The sequence below is a fragment of the Apodemus sylvaticus genome, chromosome 7 (assembly GCF_947179515.1).
Source record: "Apodemus sylvaticus chromosome 7, mApoSyl1.1, whole genome shotgun sequence".
Classification (NCBI taxonomy): domain Eukaryota; kingdom Metazoa; phylum Chordata; class Mammalia; order Rodentia; family Muridae; genus Apodemus; species Apodemus sylvaticus.
Window position 1 is genome coordinate 89,237,529 of NC_067478.1, and position 16,235 is coordinate 89,253,763.

The 16,235-nt window shown below is 38.0% G+C and overlaps 2 protein-coding genes across 2 annotated transcripts; both read right to left on the minus strand.

The window, feature by feature from the left end:
- Positions 1-908: 908 nt before the first annotated feature.
- On the minus strand, positions 909-1,874 carry LOC127689943 (olfactory receptor 10S1-like). The gene has a single exon (XM_052189515.1). It carries the CDS (start codon positions 1,872-1,874, stop codon positions 909-911), a length of 966 nt encoding a protein of 321 aa, XP_052045475.1.
- A 9,463-nt stretch (positions 1,875-11,337) lies between these two features.
- Positions 11,338-16,125, minus strand: LOC127689944 (olfactory receptor 10G6). Its single transcript, XM_052189516.1, has 2 exons — positions 16,100-16,125; positions 11,338-12,316 (listed from the first exon to the last, which is right to left on the minus strand). Exon 2 carries the CDS (start codon positions 12,271-12,273, stop codon positions 11,338-11,340), a length of 936 nt encoding a protein of 311 aa, XP_052045476.1. The 5' UTR covers positions 12,274-12,316; positions 16,100-16,125.
- Positions 16,126-16,235: the final 110 nt, after the last annotated feature.

A 16,235-nucleotide genomic window follows, 5' to 3' on the forward strand; every position in this document is an offset into this window, starting at 1 on the left:
TGCAGTTACTTTCTTTTGCTATCGGACATAGTGTAGGAGTGGTTTGTTCAGGCTATTCATATAGAACAGAACAATTAAAGTGATAAAGTGCAGTGGGCACAGAATATTTAGCTTTGCAGTCAAGACACATTTATCTGAAGGTTAGGATCAGTTTCTCATCCTGGAAGACATATTCCTTCTACCATATTGCAAATTATTTTAAGCAAATTCATGATGGATTTGTCACTCATTATCTAGAAATGTTCTTGTGGTTGTTACTCACCAATGGAAATAGCAAAACCTTGCCAGTTATCTCATTCAGATCTCCTAAAATTCTATATGGAAATTATTTCTTAACCTTTGTCTTAAACTAAAGCTATAGGAATAAGATTTTTATAAAATTTTGTACTTATTGACTAGGTAATTCAGAACTGGATTGTCTGGATGTGTCTAAATCCCATGTTTGTTAACTTTTCCTGTGAGTATGCTATTAGGTATCATTACCTGCAATGAGAGAATATAAGGTCCTGATGTCAGGTAACCTACATTTAATATTGGAGTTTTATGTTTATTATGATAAAACTTAGTATCTTCTATTAAACCATGTGATAAGTGGCAATAATTTAGACCTTGTATTTTTGCTTTATGAATTCATAATGGATATACAATGAATACAATTACTTGACAAAAAGTACTAAAACATATAAGTATTTGGACAGTATTTTTCATACCCCTGAGCTTAAGTGTTGAATATACATGAAAAATCACCTCTCTAGTCTGCATTTTATGGATGAATAATTCGTTATGCATATACAGAGGCAGACAAAAGAGAAGAACAAGTGGCCCAGTTGACACTCAGTACTTTGCTCCTTAAAGTAGGACCTGATTGGTTGTCATCCTGGCAGGGAAGAAACAGACACAGGTTCAGGTTAGGGGGCTGGGCTGCTTGATGGAGACTCTCGGGAGCTACAGAGCAACCTTCTCAGAGCCCGCTTGACTTCCTTGTTTCTTAGTGTGTAGATGAAGGGATTGAGCATTGGAGTGACTATTGTGTAGAAGACTGCTGGAGCTCCTGCCCCTGTGCCCGTGGAGCTGGGCTGTAGGTAGATGCAGACTGGGGGCATGTAGTACAGGAGCACCACTGTGAGGTGCGCAGTGCAAGTGGAGAAGGCTCTCTGCCGCCCCTCTGCTGTGCGGATGCGCAGCACCGCAGCCACAATGAACACATAGGAGATGATGATGAGGATGAGACAGCCTGCAGCCACCACACCAATGTTTGCAAGCATGACAAGCTGGTTGATGGTGGTGTCTGCGCAGGCCAGCTTCAGTACTGGAGGGATGTCACAGAAGAAGTAGGCAATATGCCGAGGCCCACAGTACAGCAGGCGGAAGGTTAGGGAAGTGTGCATTGCAGAGTGCATAGCACCTATGGCCCATGTGCTCCCAGCCAGCCCTGCACACACCCGCTTGTTCATGACCACTGGGTAGTGCAGGGGCTGGCAGATAGCCAGGTAACGGTCATAGGCCATGACTGTGTATAAAAAGCACTCAGTGCTGGCCAGGAAGTGGAAGCAATAAAGTTGTAGAGCACAGGCCTGGAAGGAGATGACTTTCCCATCCAAAGTCAGCAGGCCTGCCATGACCTTGGGCACTGTTACTGTAGACAGACATGCATCAAGGAAGGAGAGGTGGCCCAGGAAGTGGTACATGGGGGAGCGGAGATGAGGGTCAGAGCCCACAGTAAGGAGGATGAGGAGATTGCCACTTACTGTGATGCTGTAGATGAGGAGAAAGAGGAGGAAGAAGAGGCCAGGGTGCTCAGCCGTGTACATCAGACCCTCCAGGAAGAAGTGGCTCACCATAGACTGGTTAAGGTACTGCATCTTCTCAACCATCTTATAAATAATCCCCTGCTCAGTAAAGCTGACTGTAGGAGAATAAAGAGCTGTCCTCTTCCTTCAAGTGTATTTATTGTTTGGTGCATCCCATCTGGACCTTGTCTCACAGGCTAAAAAGATTAATAGGTTCAATTCAACTTCCTTTTATACTTGTGTTTTCACATCACACTTTCTTTCAAAAATGAAGTTTTGAAGGCATGACCTGAAGTCTTGGATGCATAATGGATTGTAAAGATTGTCTGTAGAAATGTGGTTCCTAAATTAATTATGTACACACAGCACAGATTCTGGTGTCATTGAGAAATCGATTTTGGCATATATGTCAAAACGGCCATGCTCCTGCCTCCTAACTTCCTCTACTGTGCTTTACAAGCACCCAGCTACATGCTTAATTGCTCTCTACCACCTGGGAATTGTATCGATCTCTGGACTTGCTTGGAACTAGAGTGCTATTTCATCAGCCAGGAATAGATCCTCCCACCCATTTCTCACCAGAGGGACATCTTGGGATTTAAACTACCCACAAGCCTCAAGAGTATAACAATGCAACCCCCCACCCCCAGGAACAGACAGTATAATTGCCCCAACTATTTGTTGAGTATAGTTTACATTCTTCCCTCAACAATTTTCTTATACTTTTGGGAGTTTGTTTTCCCATATCTTTCTTGGTATTCCTTTCTACTAGTTCAGAACTGAAATTTCAGAGTTTTCTTTGATATGAATTTTGTACATTAGATCATGCATTATGTGAAAGTCTGTCTTCCTGACTTAACTACAGTGTCTTCATTTCCCACATATTTCCCCCAGTGTTTATTCTGGAGTGAAATCCTTTGTACTATCTCTTACTTTATAGTAATACAACAATTACATACTGTTTTTCTTTGCTTTCTGAAAATAACTTGCCTGTGAACCTTTAGTGTTGGTGCATTTTTTGGTGACATTCAAAAGTACTGGTGTGTCTTTCAGGTCAGAGAGTTATCTTCTATAGCCCTTTCACTCAGATGTGTGTTTCACTTAACTTATTTTTTTCTCTGCTGTAATCTCTATTATAATCATGGCATTTTCCTTTTAAACATGAGCAGAACACTTTCACCATTAATCTAATCTGCATGATTAATATTAAACTTTAATTTCCCAGAGATCCATTGATACATGTTTTTCTTCATACTGATTTAAAATTCCTGAAACCTAATGGAAAATAAGAATTCCCCACAATGCTTTGTTTTGGGTGGTTTGATTCATCAGTGTTAGCATCATGTTTCTTTATGTGGAACACAGGGAAAGAGTCTTATCCCTTTTCTAATTTCTCCCCAACATTTTGGAAATAGAACCATTGAAATTAGGAACCACAGTTTGGGGATTTTTAAGAACTTCAGTTTGAAGTCCCCAGTTGACAACTTACCAGCTGATTGAAACAAATGGTGACAGTTGATTTCTCTGAATCTTTCCTTTCCTTGAGTTTAAAATATGGTTATTATCATAATTGTTCAATTTTTAGGGTGAGGGAAGCTTGTAACATAGGACTTTAAATTCTTTATATCGCATATTCAGCTAAGACTTGATCATTGTTCTTCTGTTTCTGATAAAAAAACCATAAAGCCTCTCCTTGGCCAAGCTCAGAAAAGTGATCTCTATTTCATGGTAGCTCCGACACCAATGTTGGATAGGCTCCTGGATTTCAGTTTTATTTGCAAGTTTTGGGTAACTATGACCAATGTTTCAAATGGGAATTTAGATTTTGTTGTTCTACAATCACTGGAATGAGTCTAAATAAAATAAGAACAAGGGCCACCAAGATGATCCAAAGAGAAAAGCTGCCTGCTGGCTAATCTGACAACTTGAATTTGATTGCCAGGAACTATAAGATGGAAAGTGAGGCCAACTCTTGCTTAAGTTGTCCTCTAACCTTCAAACATGTACCATGGCACAGGTGCACCTTGGCCCCCGTACTTATACACAAAACATGAAAAGAAATGAATGTAATAATATTTAAAAAACTTAAAGTGTAACAAGCATGTTAGATCGTAAGAAATTGAAACACACACACACACACACACACACACACACACACACACACTGGGATTGTGATATGGACAACCAGATATGTAAAATGGCCTGGCTCTTTCTTAGTTAAAAATGATTTAATCTACTTAAGTCAATTTTTTTTATCTTAGGAATCTTTACAGGTTAAATGAAACCTATGTCCCTGCAAACTCTTTTCGGAAAATGTTCATGGTAGTTATTTGTAACAGTCAAATCCTACAAACAAGTTTGTTGCACATCAAGTGGTGAATGAATAGACACAACATGTCTCATAACTAAATATTAACAGAACATAAAATTATTGGAGTATCTTAAATATATCCAGAAATAAATCCTATGTACCATGATTCCTGAAATAATCAGTTTGTAATAAAAGAAAGCAGGCACGTGGATGCCTAAAATGAGGTCATTAGTATAAGGGATGCTAAGTGTTTTTCTCCAGTGATAGAAATATTTTAAAATTCAATTGTGGCAATAGCTTGATAATGTGTTGATTTACTAGCATTCATTGAATTGTGCCTTGTAAACAGAGGGATTTTATTAGATACGAATAATACTCAAGCACCTCTTTAGAAGAAAATGGAGGAATCTAGAAAAATTTGCTTAATGGCATAAAAAAGAACTCAGACATATGAGGAAAATCATTGCTCAAGATGATAATAAAACACAATATTTTCTACTTTAAAACATTTTTAAAGTGAAATATTAAATCAAATAAACCAAATAAAGTCTTTTACTAGACCTACTTATTAAGAAGTCAATAAAAATGAAACAAAATAAGATGAATTTAGTTTTACCCCAGTGAAGATAACCATACATTAAAGTTCCTTAAGTGCTTCCAGCTATATCTTGAATTTCTATTCTATCCCATCATCATTAGGTGTTCTATCAGACATAGTATCATATAGCCTTAAGTGTAAAGGTTTTAAGATGCGTTTTGAAGCTCAGCACTGATAGTGTTCTTCATTTTAGTTTAATATGCTTTTTAAAGTCTTGCGGGGGGGGGGGCGGCTAGAAAGATGTGTCAGCAGTTAATAGTTCCTAATGCTCTGCCAGAGAACCAGAGTTTGACTTCCAGCACCTAAGTTTGGCTTCTCACAACCATCTGCAACTTCAGCTTCACTCTTCTACATGTACCTACACACGTGCAACTGTGTAAACATACATACAAACAACCTACACACACACACACACACACACACACACACACACACACACACACACACAAATAAAGGAAATAAATCTGAAAACTTACAGATGAGTGTTAGATTTTACCAGACATTTTGAGTATTTGTGAAAATGCTTATATTATTCTTTCCTTACATCTTTTAATATAACATATTATATTGATTAATTAGCCAACAATGCATGTTGTCTAATTTTATCACCTTGAACTTGTGTCTCCTATAAGCGTTAAACATTGTTTTCAGTTCTGTCAGTTAAAAAAAACAATTAAATTTAAAAAATGACTCTGAGCTACATTCTGCTATAATCATAGATTATAGTCTTATTTTGTCATCATCAGAAAAGCTTCCTTTGACATCAGATAGGAGCAGATGCTGGCATCTACAGCCAGATATCATGTGGAGAGGGAGTCTAAGTGGAGTTTTTCTATCAAATCACTCCTTTTCTATCTCAGGAAACCCAGGGGAAGCAGGAGTGGAAAAATATAAAAGCCAAAGTTGAGGGAAGACACCAGGAGAACTAGGACCTTTGAACCATCCAAACAAGGCTCATAGGAATGCACAAAGACTGAATCAAGAAGCACAAGTCTGTACCAGGTCTTCCGTGTGTATATACTATGATTTTCAGCTTAGTATCTCCTTCATCACCTTTGTACACTTTCCATAAAACATTAAGCACGGGGTCTTCAGGGCCCTGCACCAGGTCCTTTGTGTATATATTATAGCATTCAGCTTAGTGTTTTTATAGGACTCCTCAGTATGTGATTGAGCGGGTCTCTAATCTTTGTGCTGGCTCTTGGGGATCTTTTCTTTCTCTTGGGTATCCTTGTCCTACTGCAGCATTATGGGTTTTTTTTTTGCTTTATCTTATTATACTTTATTTTAACATGTTAAAAATAAATATAAAAATAAGCAGATAAATGAAAACAAATTATCTAGAGTCAACAAAATATAGAAAAACATTCTGATAAGCAAATAAATAAAACATGCCAAATGTGTGTGTTACAGAATACAACACAGTTATAAAAATAATGATATAATAATGACATGTTGTAGCTGATCTTTGCTACTTTGTTATTCTTTGTTATTCTTCTTTTCCCCATACTTTATCCCCTGGTTTCAACCCTTATTAGTATATAGGAGAGAAAGATGAATGAAGGAGAGAGAGAGAGAGAGAGAAAGAGAGAGAGAGAGAGAGAGAGAGAGAGAGAGAGAGAGAGAGAGAGAAAGAGAGAGAGAAGGAGGGAGGGGGGAGGGAGAGAGGGAGAGAGAGATAGAGATATCCATGAATCAAATTTCTTTCCTTTTGTATATTCTCTGAGGTAGATCACTGACAAATTGCAACTAAGCTCCTACCTCACCAACAATCAACAACCATTAACCCCACCTCTTGAGTTTCTAACATTTATATACTCTCTGAAAAGTTCTCAGAATTCCAAATATTACACAATTGTAGAAATTATCTGCAGGTGGTAAAACCATGCCTCTGCTAGAGCACGTGGCAAGTCATAATCAGCTGCTGTGGGCAGTCTGAAGCAGCCCCATATCTCCACCCCTGGGGATTAAAATGAAAGTTCATTCTTATAATATTTCTGTGTTTTTTAAAGAAACTGAAATTCCAGAATTGTCACTATATATGCCATAATATGGATGAACCTAAAAAGCATGTAAAGTGAAAGAGAATCAGGCACAAAATTTGTGTGTGTGTGTGTGTGTGTGTGTGTTTGTGTGTGTACATGCACATGCATGTGCTTGTGTAAGGGGCAGTGATCATTACAGATTTGTGAAATACAAAACAGATTATTAAATTCCTAGAGCTGTGGGTAAACATAGATTGACCAAGATGGAACACAATTGTAGAGAAGTCTTAAAATTCATGGAAGGGATGGTTGCACTCTGGTGAATGTTTTCAAAAAACTAGCAAAGTGCACATATAACATGAGGATATATTATCTCAAATAAACTTATAAAACATACTTGATATGGTTTCTTATGTAATGATTGGGTTATAGTTCATCATCTCCATGGTCCATGAACAGGCATGGTGCTTGGACAGAGGGAGAGTATGTAATATGTAAGCTCTGTGTAAGCCAAGTAGCCTGGTTAGTTATTTGGAACTGCATGTAAATTCACACATTTACATTTTAATCATCTTTGACTAGAAATAATAATTTTAAGAGTTTATATGTATGTGCATTAACTAGATAATCAATTCCACATTTTAAACATGTAAAGAAAAATCTGTCTAGAAGAGTCCCTAGTATCACAACACCAAGAAGTGTATTTTGTAAGATCAAACTTGAGTTTTTTCAATCAATTATTCTATTAATTTTTCTGTGATCCTTCCAATGTGAGAATATTATTACTGAATGGAAAAATTTACTCAAATATGGACTGGCTCATGTACTTGGATAGCTTTTCTATAATAGTTTAAATCTGAATGCTTAAAATCTCACAATCATTTCTTTGAAACAAATGAAATAGAGTAAAATACTTAACAAATGCAAATAGAAATAAACCTTAAGAAAAGCAAATCATATCTGATGTGTTTAACTGCCTACATCATAAAGGATAGAAGTAGTGGATGTGACAATGTCTGGCTGAAGAATTCAATCTTTTTTTTTCTTAGCCCCATTTTCCCAAGGACATTCCCACCCTCCACCCCCCACCCAGTTTTGAGAGTTTTGATTAGAACTTTTTATGGGGAGCGTGGGACTAGAATAGTTACAGGAAACTTGAATCTCAACATATGGGGTCATTGAAGATCATCTTGTTAAAGTTTATTTTACTGAAAATGAATCTCTAGGAGAATGTGTCCTGTTGGGAATTTAGAAATAATGATTATCAGAGTTTCAACAACCATATCCAATTATTACAGAAATGCTCTGAGCAGATAGAAACAAACAACTTTTGTTGACCATGCCATCTGCTTGTGATAAAAAATAGCATATTGCCTGTGGCTAAGAGATCTTGATGAAGTGTGAGAAAAACTTGACACACACAATAGACACCATGAACATAGCAGCCTTATTTATAATAGCCAGAAGCTGAAAAGGACCCAGATGTCCCTCAACAGAGGAATGGATACAGAAAATGTGGTACAGTTACCCAATGGAGTACTACTCAGCTATTAAAAGCAATGAATTCATGAAATTCTTAGGCAAATTGATGGAACTAGATAGAAAATATCATCCTGAGTGAGGTAACCCAATCACAAAAGAATACACATGATATACACTCTCTGATAAGTGGATATTAGCGAAAACCTTGGAATACCTAAGATACAACTCACAGACCACATGAAGCTCAAGAAGAAGGAAGACAAAAGTGTAGATACTTTGATCCTTCTTAGAAGGTGGATCAAAATACTCATGGCTCAAAACCAACTAATAGACTGAGCATAGGTTTCCCAATGGAGCAGCTAGAGAAAGGACCCAAGTAGCTGAAGAAGTTTGCAGTCCCAGAGGAGGAACAATAATATGTATCATCCAGTACCCCCAGAGCTCCCAGTGACTAAACCACCAACCAAAGAGGAGAGGGAAGTTTAGGCTGGACAGACCCATGACTCCAGCTACATATGTAGTTGAGGATGGTCATTTCAAATATCAATGAGAGGAGAGGCCATTGGTCCTATGAAGGCTCGATGCCCCAGTGTAGTGGGATACCAGGCCAGGAAAGGGGTGGAGGGTTGATAAGCAGGGGGAGGAAGGATTGGATAGAGGTTTTTCAGAGGGGTAACAAGGAAAGGGGATACCATTTGAAATGCAAATAAAGCAAATATCTAATAAAGAGAATAAAAAAAAAGAATAGACATCTTCATGATCAAACACTCAGTGGATAAAATGTGAAAAGCACCCTTTAGACAAAAAGTTCTGAAAACAAAGTGAGCTCCAGTAAGATGACTGAGGTACTTTTGTTTGCTTACTGTTTTATAAAACATTCTGAAATTAACCTGCATAAATGTGATGAAACAGAAATAATAAACAGAAAAAACTGGTAGAACAACCCTTTTGTATTTTAAGCATATTTAAAAAAATTTATATAAGGACGTATGATACTAAGAAACCTATAAAATCTGGATGTACGTACATATACATATGTTAATACATACATGTGTTTAGCATTATGAAGATGAAGGATCAAAAGAGGCCAGAACATAATTATTGAAATTATAAGTAGTGTTTAAGTACTTAATTTTCACTTGTTAGTCTTGAAATAGTTATAGAGACTTACACTACTTTTACTTTTTTTTTTTTTTTTAGATTTTATTATTTACCAGATTTTACATGAGTATCCTCTCAAGAGGTGAAAGTTAAAAATTCATACCTGGGTAAGATAGTTCTTTCTGGTGAATAGTGTGAGGAAGGTACCTCCTAACAGTGAATAGAGAATAAACTTGTTTCTTGGGATTTTATGTGGTACTTTTTTCATAAAATGATGAGTTTGCATAGAATTTTCATTACGTGCATGACATTATGAATTAAGATGTTTGTTCATAATGTTGTAGGATGTGTTTGTCATTGGCTTTGACGAGACGTGACTTTTTGTGTTTGCAGTAGCCTGGTTTGGTCCATGGGGATTATTACTTATGCTCTGGCTCCATTTTGACTTTGGAGTGTGATGGTTGCCTGTAGCTTTGTGGTTGTGTATATTAACCCGAAAGGTTATAATATAATAACCAATATAATATATAATATACATGGATATACATTATATATATTTATATATAATAACTAATATATTGGGCTGTTCCCCCAGAGAGTTTATTTCCCTAGAGCATTCTTCCTCTTCTTCCTCCTTCTCCTTTCTCTTCATGTTAATATTCTGCAGAGAATTCTTCCCATCATATGAAAAATGTCTGTACTTCTTCAATTAACTTGGTCTTAAAATACATTCCAGCTACACATTACCATATTTTCTCAAGAAGCTATTTTTATAGTTCAAGCTTAGTGGTCTTCTCTTCAGTTCCTAAGCAATATTAGTATATGATGAATTGTATCAATAATTTCTTAACTATTTTGGTCATATATTTTATCTTTTGACTTATATATAAATATATTTCTGGTCTGAAGATTAGAAACTCATTTAGACTAATCCATAATGCCACTGATTTAGAGACATACTGAATATATTAGTGCTGAGTTGAATCATATTCATTCATACAGAGCTTGAAATTTAATTCTGGAAGGGAACTCCAGACAATACACATTTCTTATTAGTAATCTTCCCTCATCCATCATCCTAGGTTTAAAAAAAATCACAATTGGAATTGAGTTTGGAGAATACAAAGACAGTCTTCGACAGTCTGTGATCAGGTACATTCTGAAAACCAGAGTAAGTATTTCCAGTGCTCAGGGGTTCCTGTCAATGAAAGACCTCCTCTTAGGTGCTGGCACTAGGATGAGCTTCAGGTCACTGAATATTTTCTGTCAATCAGTTACATATCCCTGATAACTCTGTTCCCATGCATACTCTACATCTCTGCAATGCAGAAATGTGGCAGCCCAATCATGTAGTCACCATATCAGACAATCTGTCTTACTTGCATCCATGGAAGCTTAGAATGATCTTCTCTAGGTGTATGGCAAGGAACCTTTTTCTTGATGCAGCGACCTAAATTATATCAAAGTGGAGTCTTGTGAAAGTTCACCTGAACCTACTCAGGGCATTGGGCAGCACACAAGCAATAGGTCCTTCATACTGAAGTGATATTTCCCCTCCATGTTCCAGTACAATGTACCTCCAGTACAATGGTGGTTTTTTTGTTAAAACGAAATGTAGAGAGAAGAGAGTTGTGAGTGTTACCTTACTTCTTTGAATTTCAGTTCCTCTCTCGTTGTATAAACATGACAATAATACTTACAACAAGGTTCGCTGGTCAGGGTTAAATCTGACAGTTTACATGCTGGGCATTTGTGGCGACGCAGGACTTATGGATTAAAATACACACATAGATTGTGGCCCAGAGAAATAGCTTTTATGCAGCTGTTGTACTTAGAATCTTCCTCACAGATCCTTCCTTTGCCCAGTGGGATTTTTGATTGATTTTCCACAGTGATGAAGGATTATATGGACAAGAAGGAGTACCAGTAGGTTACAATTTAGAACTTCTCAGGTTCCCACTTCTTCTAAAAGGTGTCCTTTCCTTTCCATACTAATCCCTTTTCTTTCTTTCTTTTTTGTCTTAACTCTTCCTTGTGCTTGCGTGTATGGAAAACCTGTGCTGGGTGAAATCAACATGGCTGCGCCTCCCTGAGGCCTCCCAGCCTCCGCAAAGCTGCCTTCATCTCTTTGTTTCGTAGTGTATAGATGATAGGGTTAAGCAAGGGAGTAATGACTGTGTAGAAGACGGCTACCACCCCATCCAGAGGTTCCTGTGAGCCGGGCCGAAGGTAAATGAAGGTACAGGGCACATAGTAAACGATGACCACGGTGAGGTGGGCAGCACAGGTAGAGAAGGCATTGCGGCGCCCATCCGCAGACCGGATTCGCAGAATGGCAGCCACGATGTAGCCATAGGAAGTGAGGATGAGCATAAAGCAGGTGAGAGCCAGGAAGCCAATGTCTACGAAGGTGACCAACTCATTGATGGTGGTGTCTGCGCAGACGAGACGGAGGACGGCAGGGATGTCACAGAAGAAGTAGTCCACTCGGTTTGGCCCACAGAAAGGCAGCCTGAATATGAAACTTGTTTGGAACAGTGAGTGGATGGTCCCTCCAATCCAGGTACCCAAAGCAAGATAGTTACAGACGCTGCGGGTCATGATGGTCGCATAGTGTAAAGGCTTGCAGATGGCCAGGAATCGGTCATAAGCCATGAGTGTGTAAAGAAAGCATTCAGTACAACCCAGGAAATGGAAAGAAAAGAGCTGAATCACACAGCCCCCAAAGGAGATAATTTTGCTATCTAAGAGAAAGCCAGATAGCATCTTTGGGACAATAGCAGAAGAGATGGTCAGGTCTAAGAAGGAGAGGTGACATAGGAACCAGTACATGGGTCGGTGGAGTCGGATGTCCACCAAGATGGTGAGGATGATGAGCCCATTGCCAGAGACAGTGAGGAGGTAGATGACAAGGAATGCTAGGAAGAGTGGTACCCCGAGCTGGGGTGGGTGGTGCAGGCCCACCAGGATGAAGTGAGACACAGAGGTCTGGTTGCCGCTTTGCATGTCCTTGATAATCACATCTGGCAGAAGACAGCAGAAGCAAAGGCTCAATGTTCTTGTGAAGTCTCTAGACATGGGACATATATTCTGCATTATTCTTAAACAGGCATAAAAAGGTTCCCCCTGCCTTCCTTTCCCTCCCTCCCTCTCTCCCTTTCTCCTCTTTTTCTTTTTATCTTCCCATTCTTCTTCCCCGTCTTTTCTGAATCACTATTTTGTTCCCTACCACTCCCCCATCCCCTTTGGCTGAGATTCTATATGCTTGCAGGGAACATCTCGGCATTAAAGCTAATGAACGAATCTCCTTATCCATAGTTTTTCTTTCTATGGTTTCAGCTATAGACATCCATGCGCTGAAGATAGTACTTATCTTACTTTTTCTTTTAAGAATATGAGAACACAGAACTTTTACTACAGCATTTTATTGATTTTATCAGTCGTTGTTACCCTTTCAACCTTCTCTACTGCCACAGACATGGCAGTTCTCAGTGCTAGTCTGCACAATACAGTATCCAGCACTGGGGCATTGGAGTCCGTGCAATGCTCAAGAACATTCATGACTGGAGGTACCAGGGCCCATGTAACCTTGTCATCATTGTTTAGCATACCCTGCATTTTCTGTTCTAGGTAAGGCTGTCTATGAAGACAATCTGGATCAGAACACACTGTGGTAAGATTGACTTTTGGTAAATAATGCTCAAAGTTTCTCCCACAAAAGGGTTATGATTTAGGTCTCAGCTGTCTACTCTGTTTCCCAAACCTGTAACATTTAATAAAGTTGCATTTCAGAAGGATTCCCCTTAGTTTACCTCTTCCTCCCTCTTGGATTCTGCTGATGAACTCTGCTCAGATGACAATCGGCAAAGAGGCCACTGTTCGCTGTTCCTTCCAGCTTCCTCTTGCCTGGTGCTGCTCCGTAAGGAGACACATTTCTGCAGCTTTATGCGTAGTGCTGCTTGTTTGTGAAACTATGCTCTTCCCGCCTCACCCTTATAGCCTTTGTGATGCTGCTGGCTGAGGGTCCCTTGGTTTTAGACTCTGGAGTCTTGCTTTCTACTAAGCAGTCTCAGTGGGGTAGGAATTAAGGGGGTGCTGGGATCACCTCTGCACTTTCCACTGGGGGGGGGCAATTAACTTCCTAAGTGTAAATAAACTTCACTGGGCTTTATTAGTAGCAGACCCTTTGGAATTTTGCTTAATTGCTAGTAATGTCCCTGTAGCACAGGATCCTGATAAGAAGTACTTGGTAATGCATTGAGAGCCCTCCTCCCTTTCTCTGGGTTTTAGTTTTCTCACCTTGAAACCTCAGATAATGTTGAATTGTTCATTTATCCCATGAAGGTCTGCGTAACAATGGAAATAACTTTAAAGTTAAAGGTATTAAATGAATATCATATGTTAATTATTTTAAATGCACCATTCAAATTTTGCTTGGAGTAGATTACTAGGGCCTTGTATTAGAGTACGTCATACCACCTGAATCAGAGTGGTGTTTGGTTATCCATAATGAAAACAGGTGGATTGTAAGGGCCTTGGGAGAGGTGACTTAAAACACATATAATATTACTCTTGAAGAGATGGAATTATAGAAAGTAGGGGTATCTACAAAAATTGATGTCATACAATTGGGTGAATTAATCCTATTGAAGTCTATATAGAAGAAGGAATGAATTCATTCAGCTCTAGGCATAGAGAAACTTGTAGTTCTGAACCAGGGTTGCCAAACTATAGATTGCAAACACTTGCTAAAACATGCCTTCTCTGATGTTTAAGACAGTTTAATTATTAGATACATCGTTACTCCACATGTTAAGGAACATATTTGTGAAATAACACATAATTCTTTGCCTGTTTTGAATAAATTATTCTACAACTAAGGAGTCATACCATGTACTTTGGTTTGTGTTCATCTGTCTTTTCCCTATTGCATGGATATTATTTCTATAACCTCCCAATGATGGGAAGGATAAATACAATTTATCTTTGATAATAAATCATTTTGCATAGAAAGAGTAAGGTGGAAGGGACTTAGGACCTCAGCTGCATCACCTTTCCTTTGTAGGAAACATTGCTAGTCTAATATTCTTGTGTAAGTATACATTTAGGGCAGATGTTTTATCTATTTAGGAAATTAAATTATTATTGTTAGGTTGCTAACTCTAGATGTCCTATAATTTGATTTTCTACATGGGTGGATATATGGACAGAAGGAGGGGGAACTTCTTCTAAAGGGACACTATATTATCTTCTTACATTTTGAAATAGAAGAAAAAATAGGGCAGGATAAAACTTGTTCTAAGAAGGAGTGAAGAAAGGGAAGAGAGCATGAAGAAAGAGCAAGGAAGACTGGGACTCAGAAGGTAGGAGAGTCTCTACTGAAAGTAGAGTGACCTAGTTAAGTGAATAGGATTGCAGGATGGTTGGATATGTCTGTGTGGAAAGATGCCCAGGCCTAATGTTGATTTCCTAGAAACAGTTTGCAGGTAACTAGAGAGAACCAATTTCACAAAGTTGTACGAAGCAGGCATGTGACTCACCCCACTACCACACACACAGGTACAACAATAATTATTATCAATGTTTAAAAAAAGGAAATAAAGAATGAATGTCATTTTCTGACAGTAACAAAAGAATTTGTGATTTAAAATATCACAGATTTTTGAAGTGGATTTATTTATTCCTGTTGTTAGGCTTTATGCATTTTAATCTCTCTTTCTGTAAGCAAACAAGACAACTTTTTCCTATGAATTTGGACATATAGACAGTGAGGTATAGTAACTGCATTTTAGGAATATATTCTATTTGTAGGAAGCATTAGTGTAGAAGTTTGTTCACTAACTGTCTGTACTGGTATGTGGTTTATATTGGAAAAAAGTGGAAATACAAGTGAGGATAGCTAAATAAATCAAAACTTTATGTCAGCATGAGATATTAAATGGCAGTAGAGAAAACAAAACCATAGCCACCTTATTTAATTCTGAATGCTTACCTGAGATAAATTTAGTTGATGGAGAAAGCAAGGGCAGAAGTGTGGTTAACCTTTTACCATTTTCTCAAGGCAAAAAAGGTAGTTCAGATAGTATATGAACATAGAGGAAGGGGCATAAGAATATAAATCAGGTTGCTAGTATAAAGTTAAGGGAATGATGTGATTAAAATCAAACAAAAGAAACAGTTACACCTTCCCTAACAATAAAAGTAACAGTGTAGCAAGTAAGACATAATTTAATACTTTGGAACTGTGTCTTTGTTTACATCTGTCTCTCTTCCTCATAAATGTACATGAGGCATATGTGTATGTCTTCTAGGCAAGTGCACGCACACACATGCTGTACTGTAGAATCTAGTGGCTGAGGTAGGGTGACTTCCTCTGTTGTTTTCCACCTGGGCCTTTGTGATTATGCAGCAGGCACATCATCTAAGTGCCTTTCAACAGTGTTATATGATATCTCCCCAGACCCCAGAAATTTTGCACTACACCAGCTACCAATGAATGCAAACAGCTTCGTGAAACTGTTGGCTTCATTCTGTTGTGAATTATTAACATACATCTTTGCATAATCTTCCATTTAAAGGACAGTTTTTATTGATTCGTGGACATAGCCTAGTTTTTATCTCAACTGTTTGTCAGATATGGGTACTGTGAATAATATTTCTCATTCCAAAGCTTGTATTTTCCCGTTTAAATTGCTATGTAACAAACAGTAATGATGAACAAGAAGAGAAATTATCTGTGAAAGAAAAAGAATGCCATGCATAACATCACCTAACAAAAACAATGGAAAATTCCTAGTTGTATTTTTATTTGGATAGTGAGAATTTGAATGACATGATTAGAAGATGTTCTATACCCACCAGAACCCTAAAATGAAAAAGTTGGTTATAACAACATATGGAGGGAGTGAAGATGTCAAGTCTTGTTAAGAAATCCTTAGTTACTCAGTGCAGCAGTATAGGGCAAAACC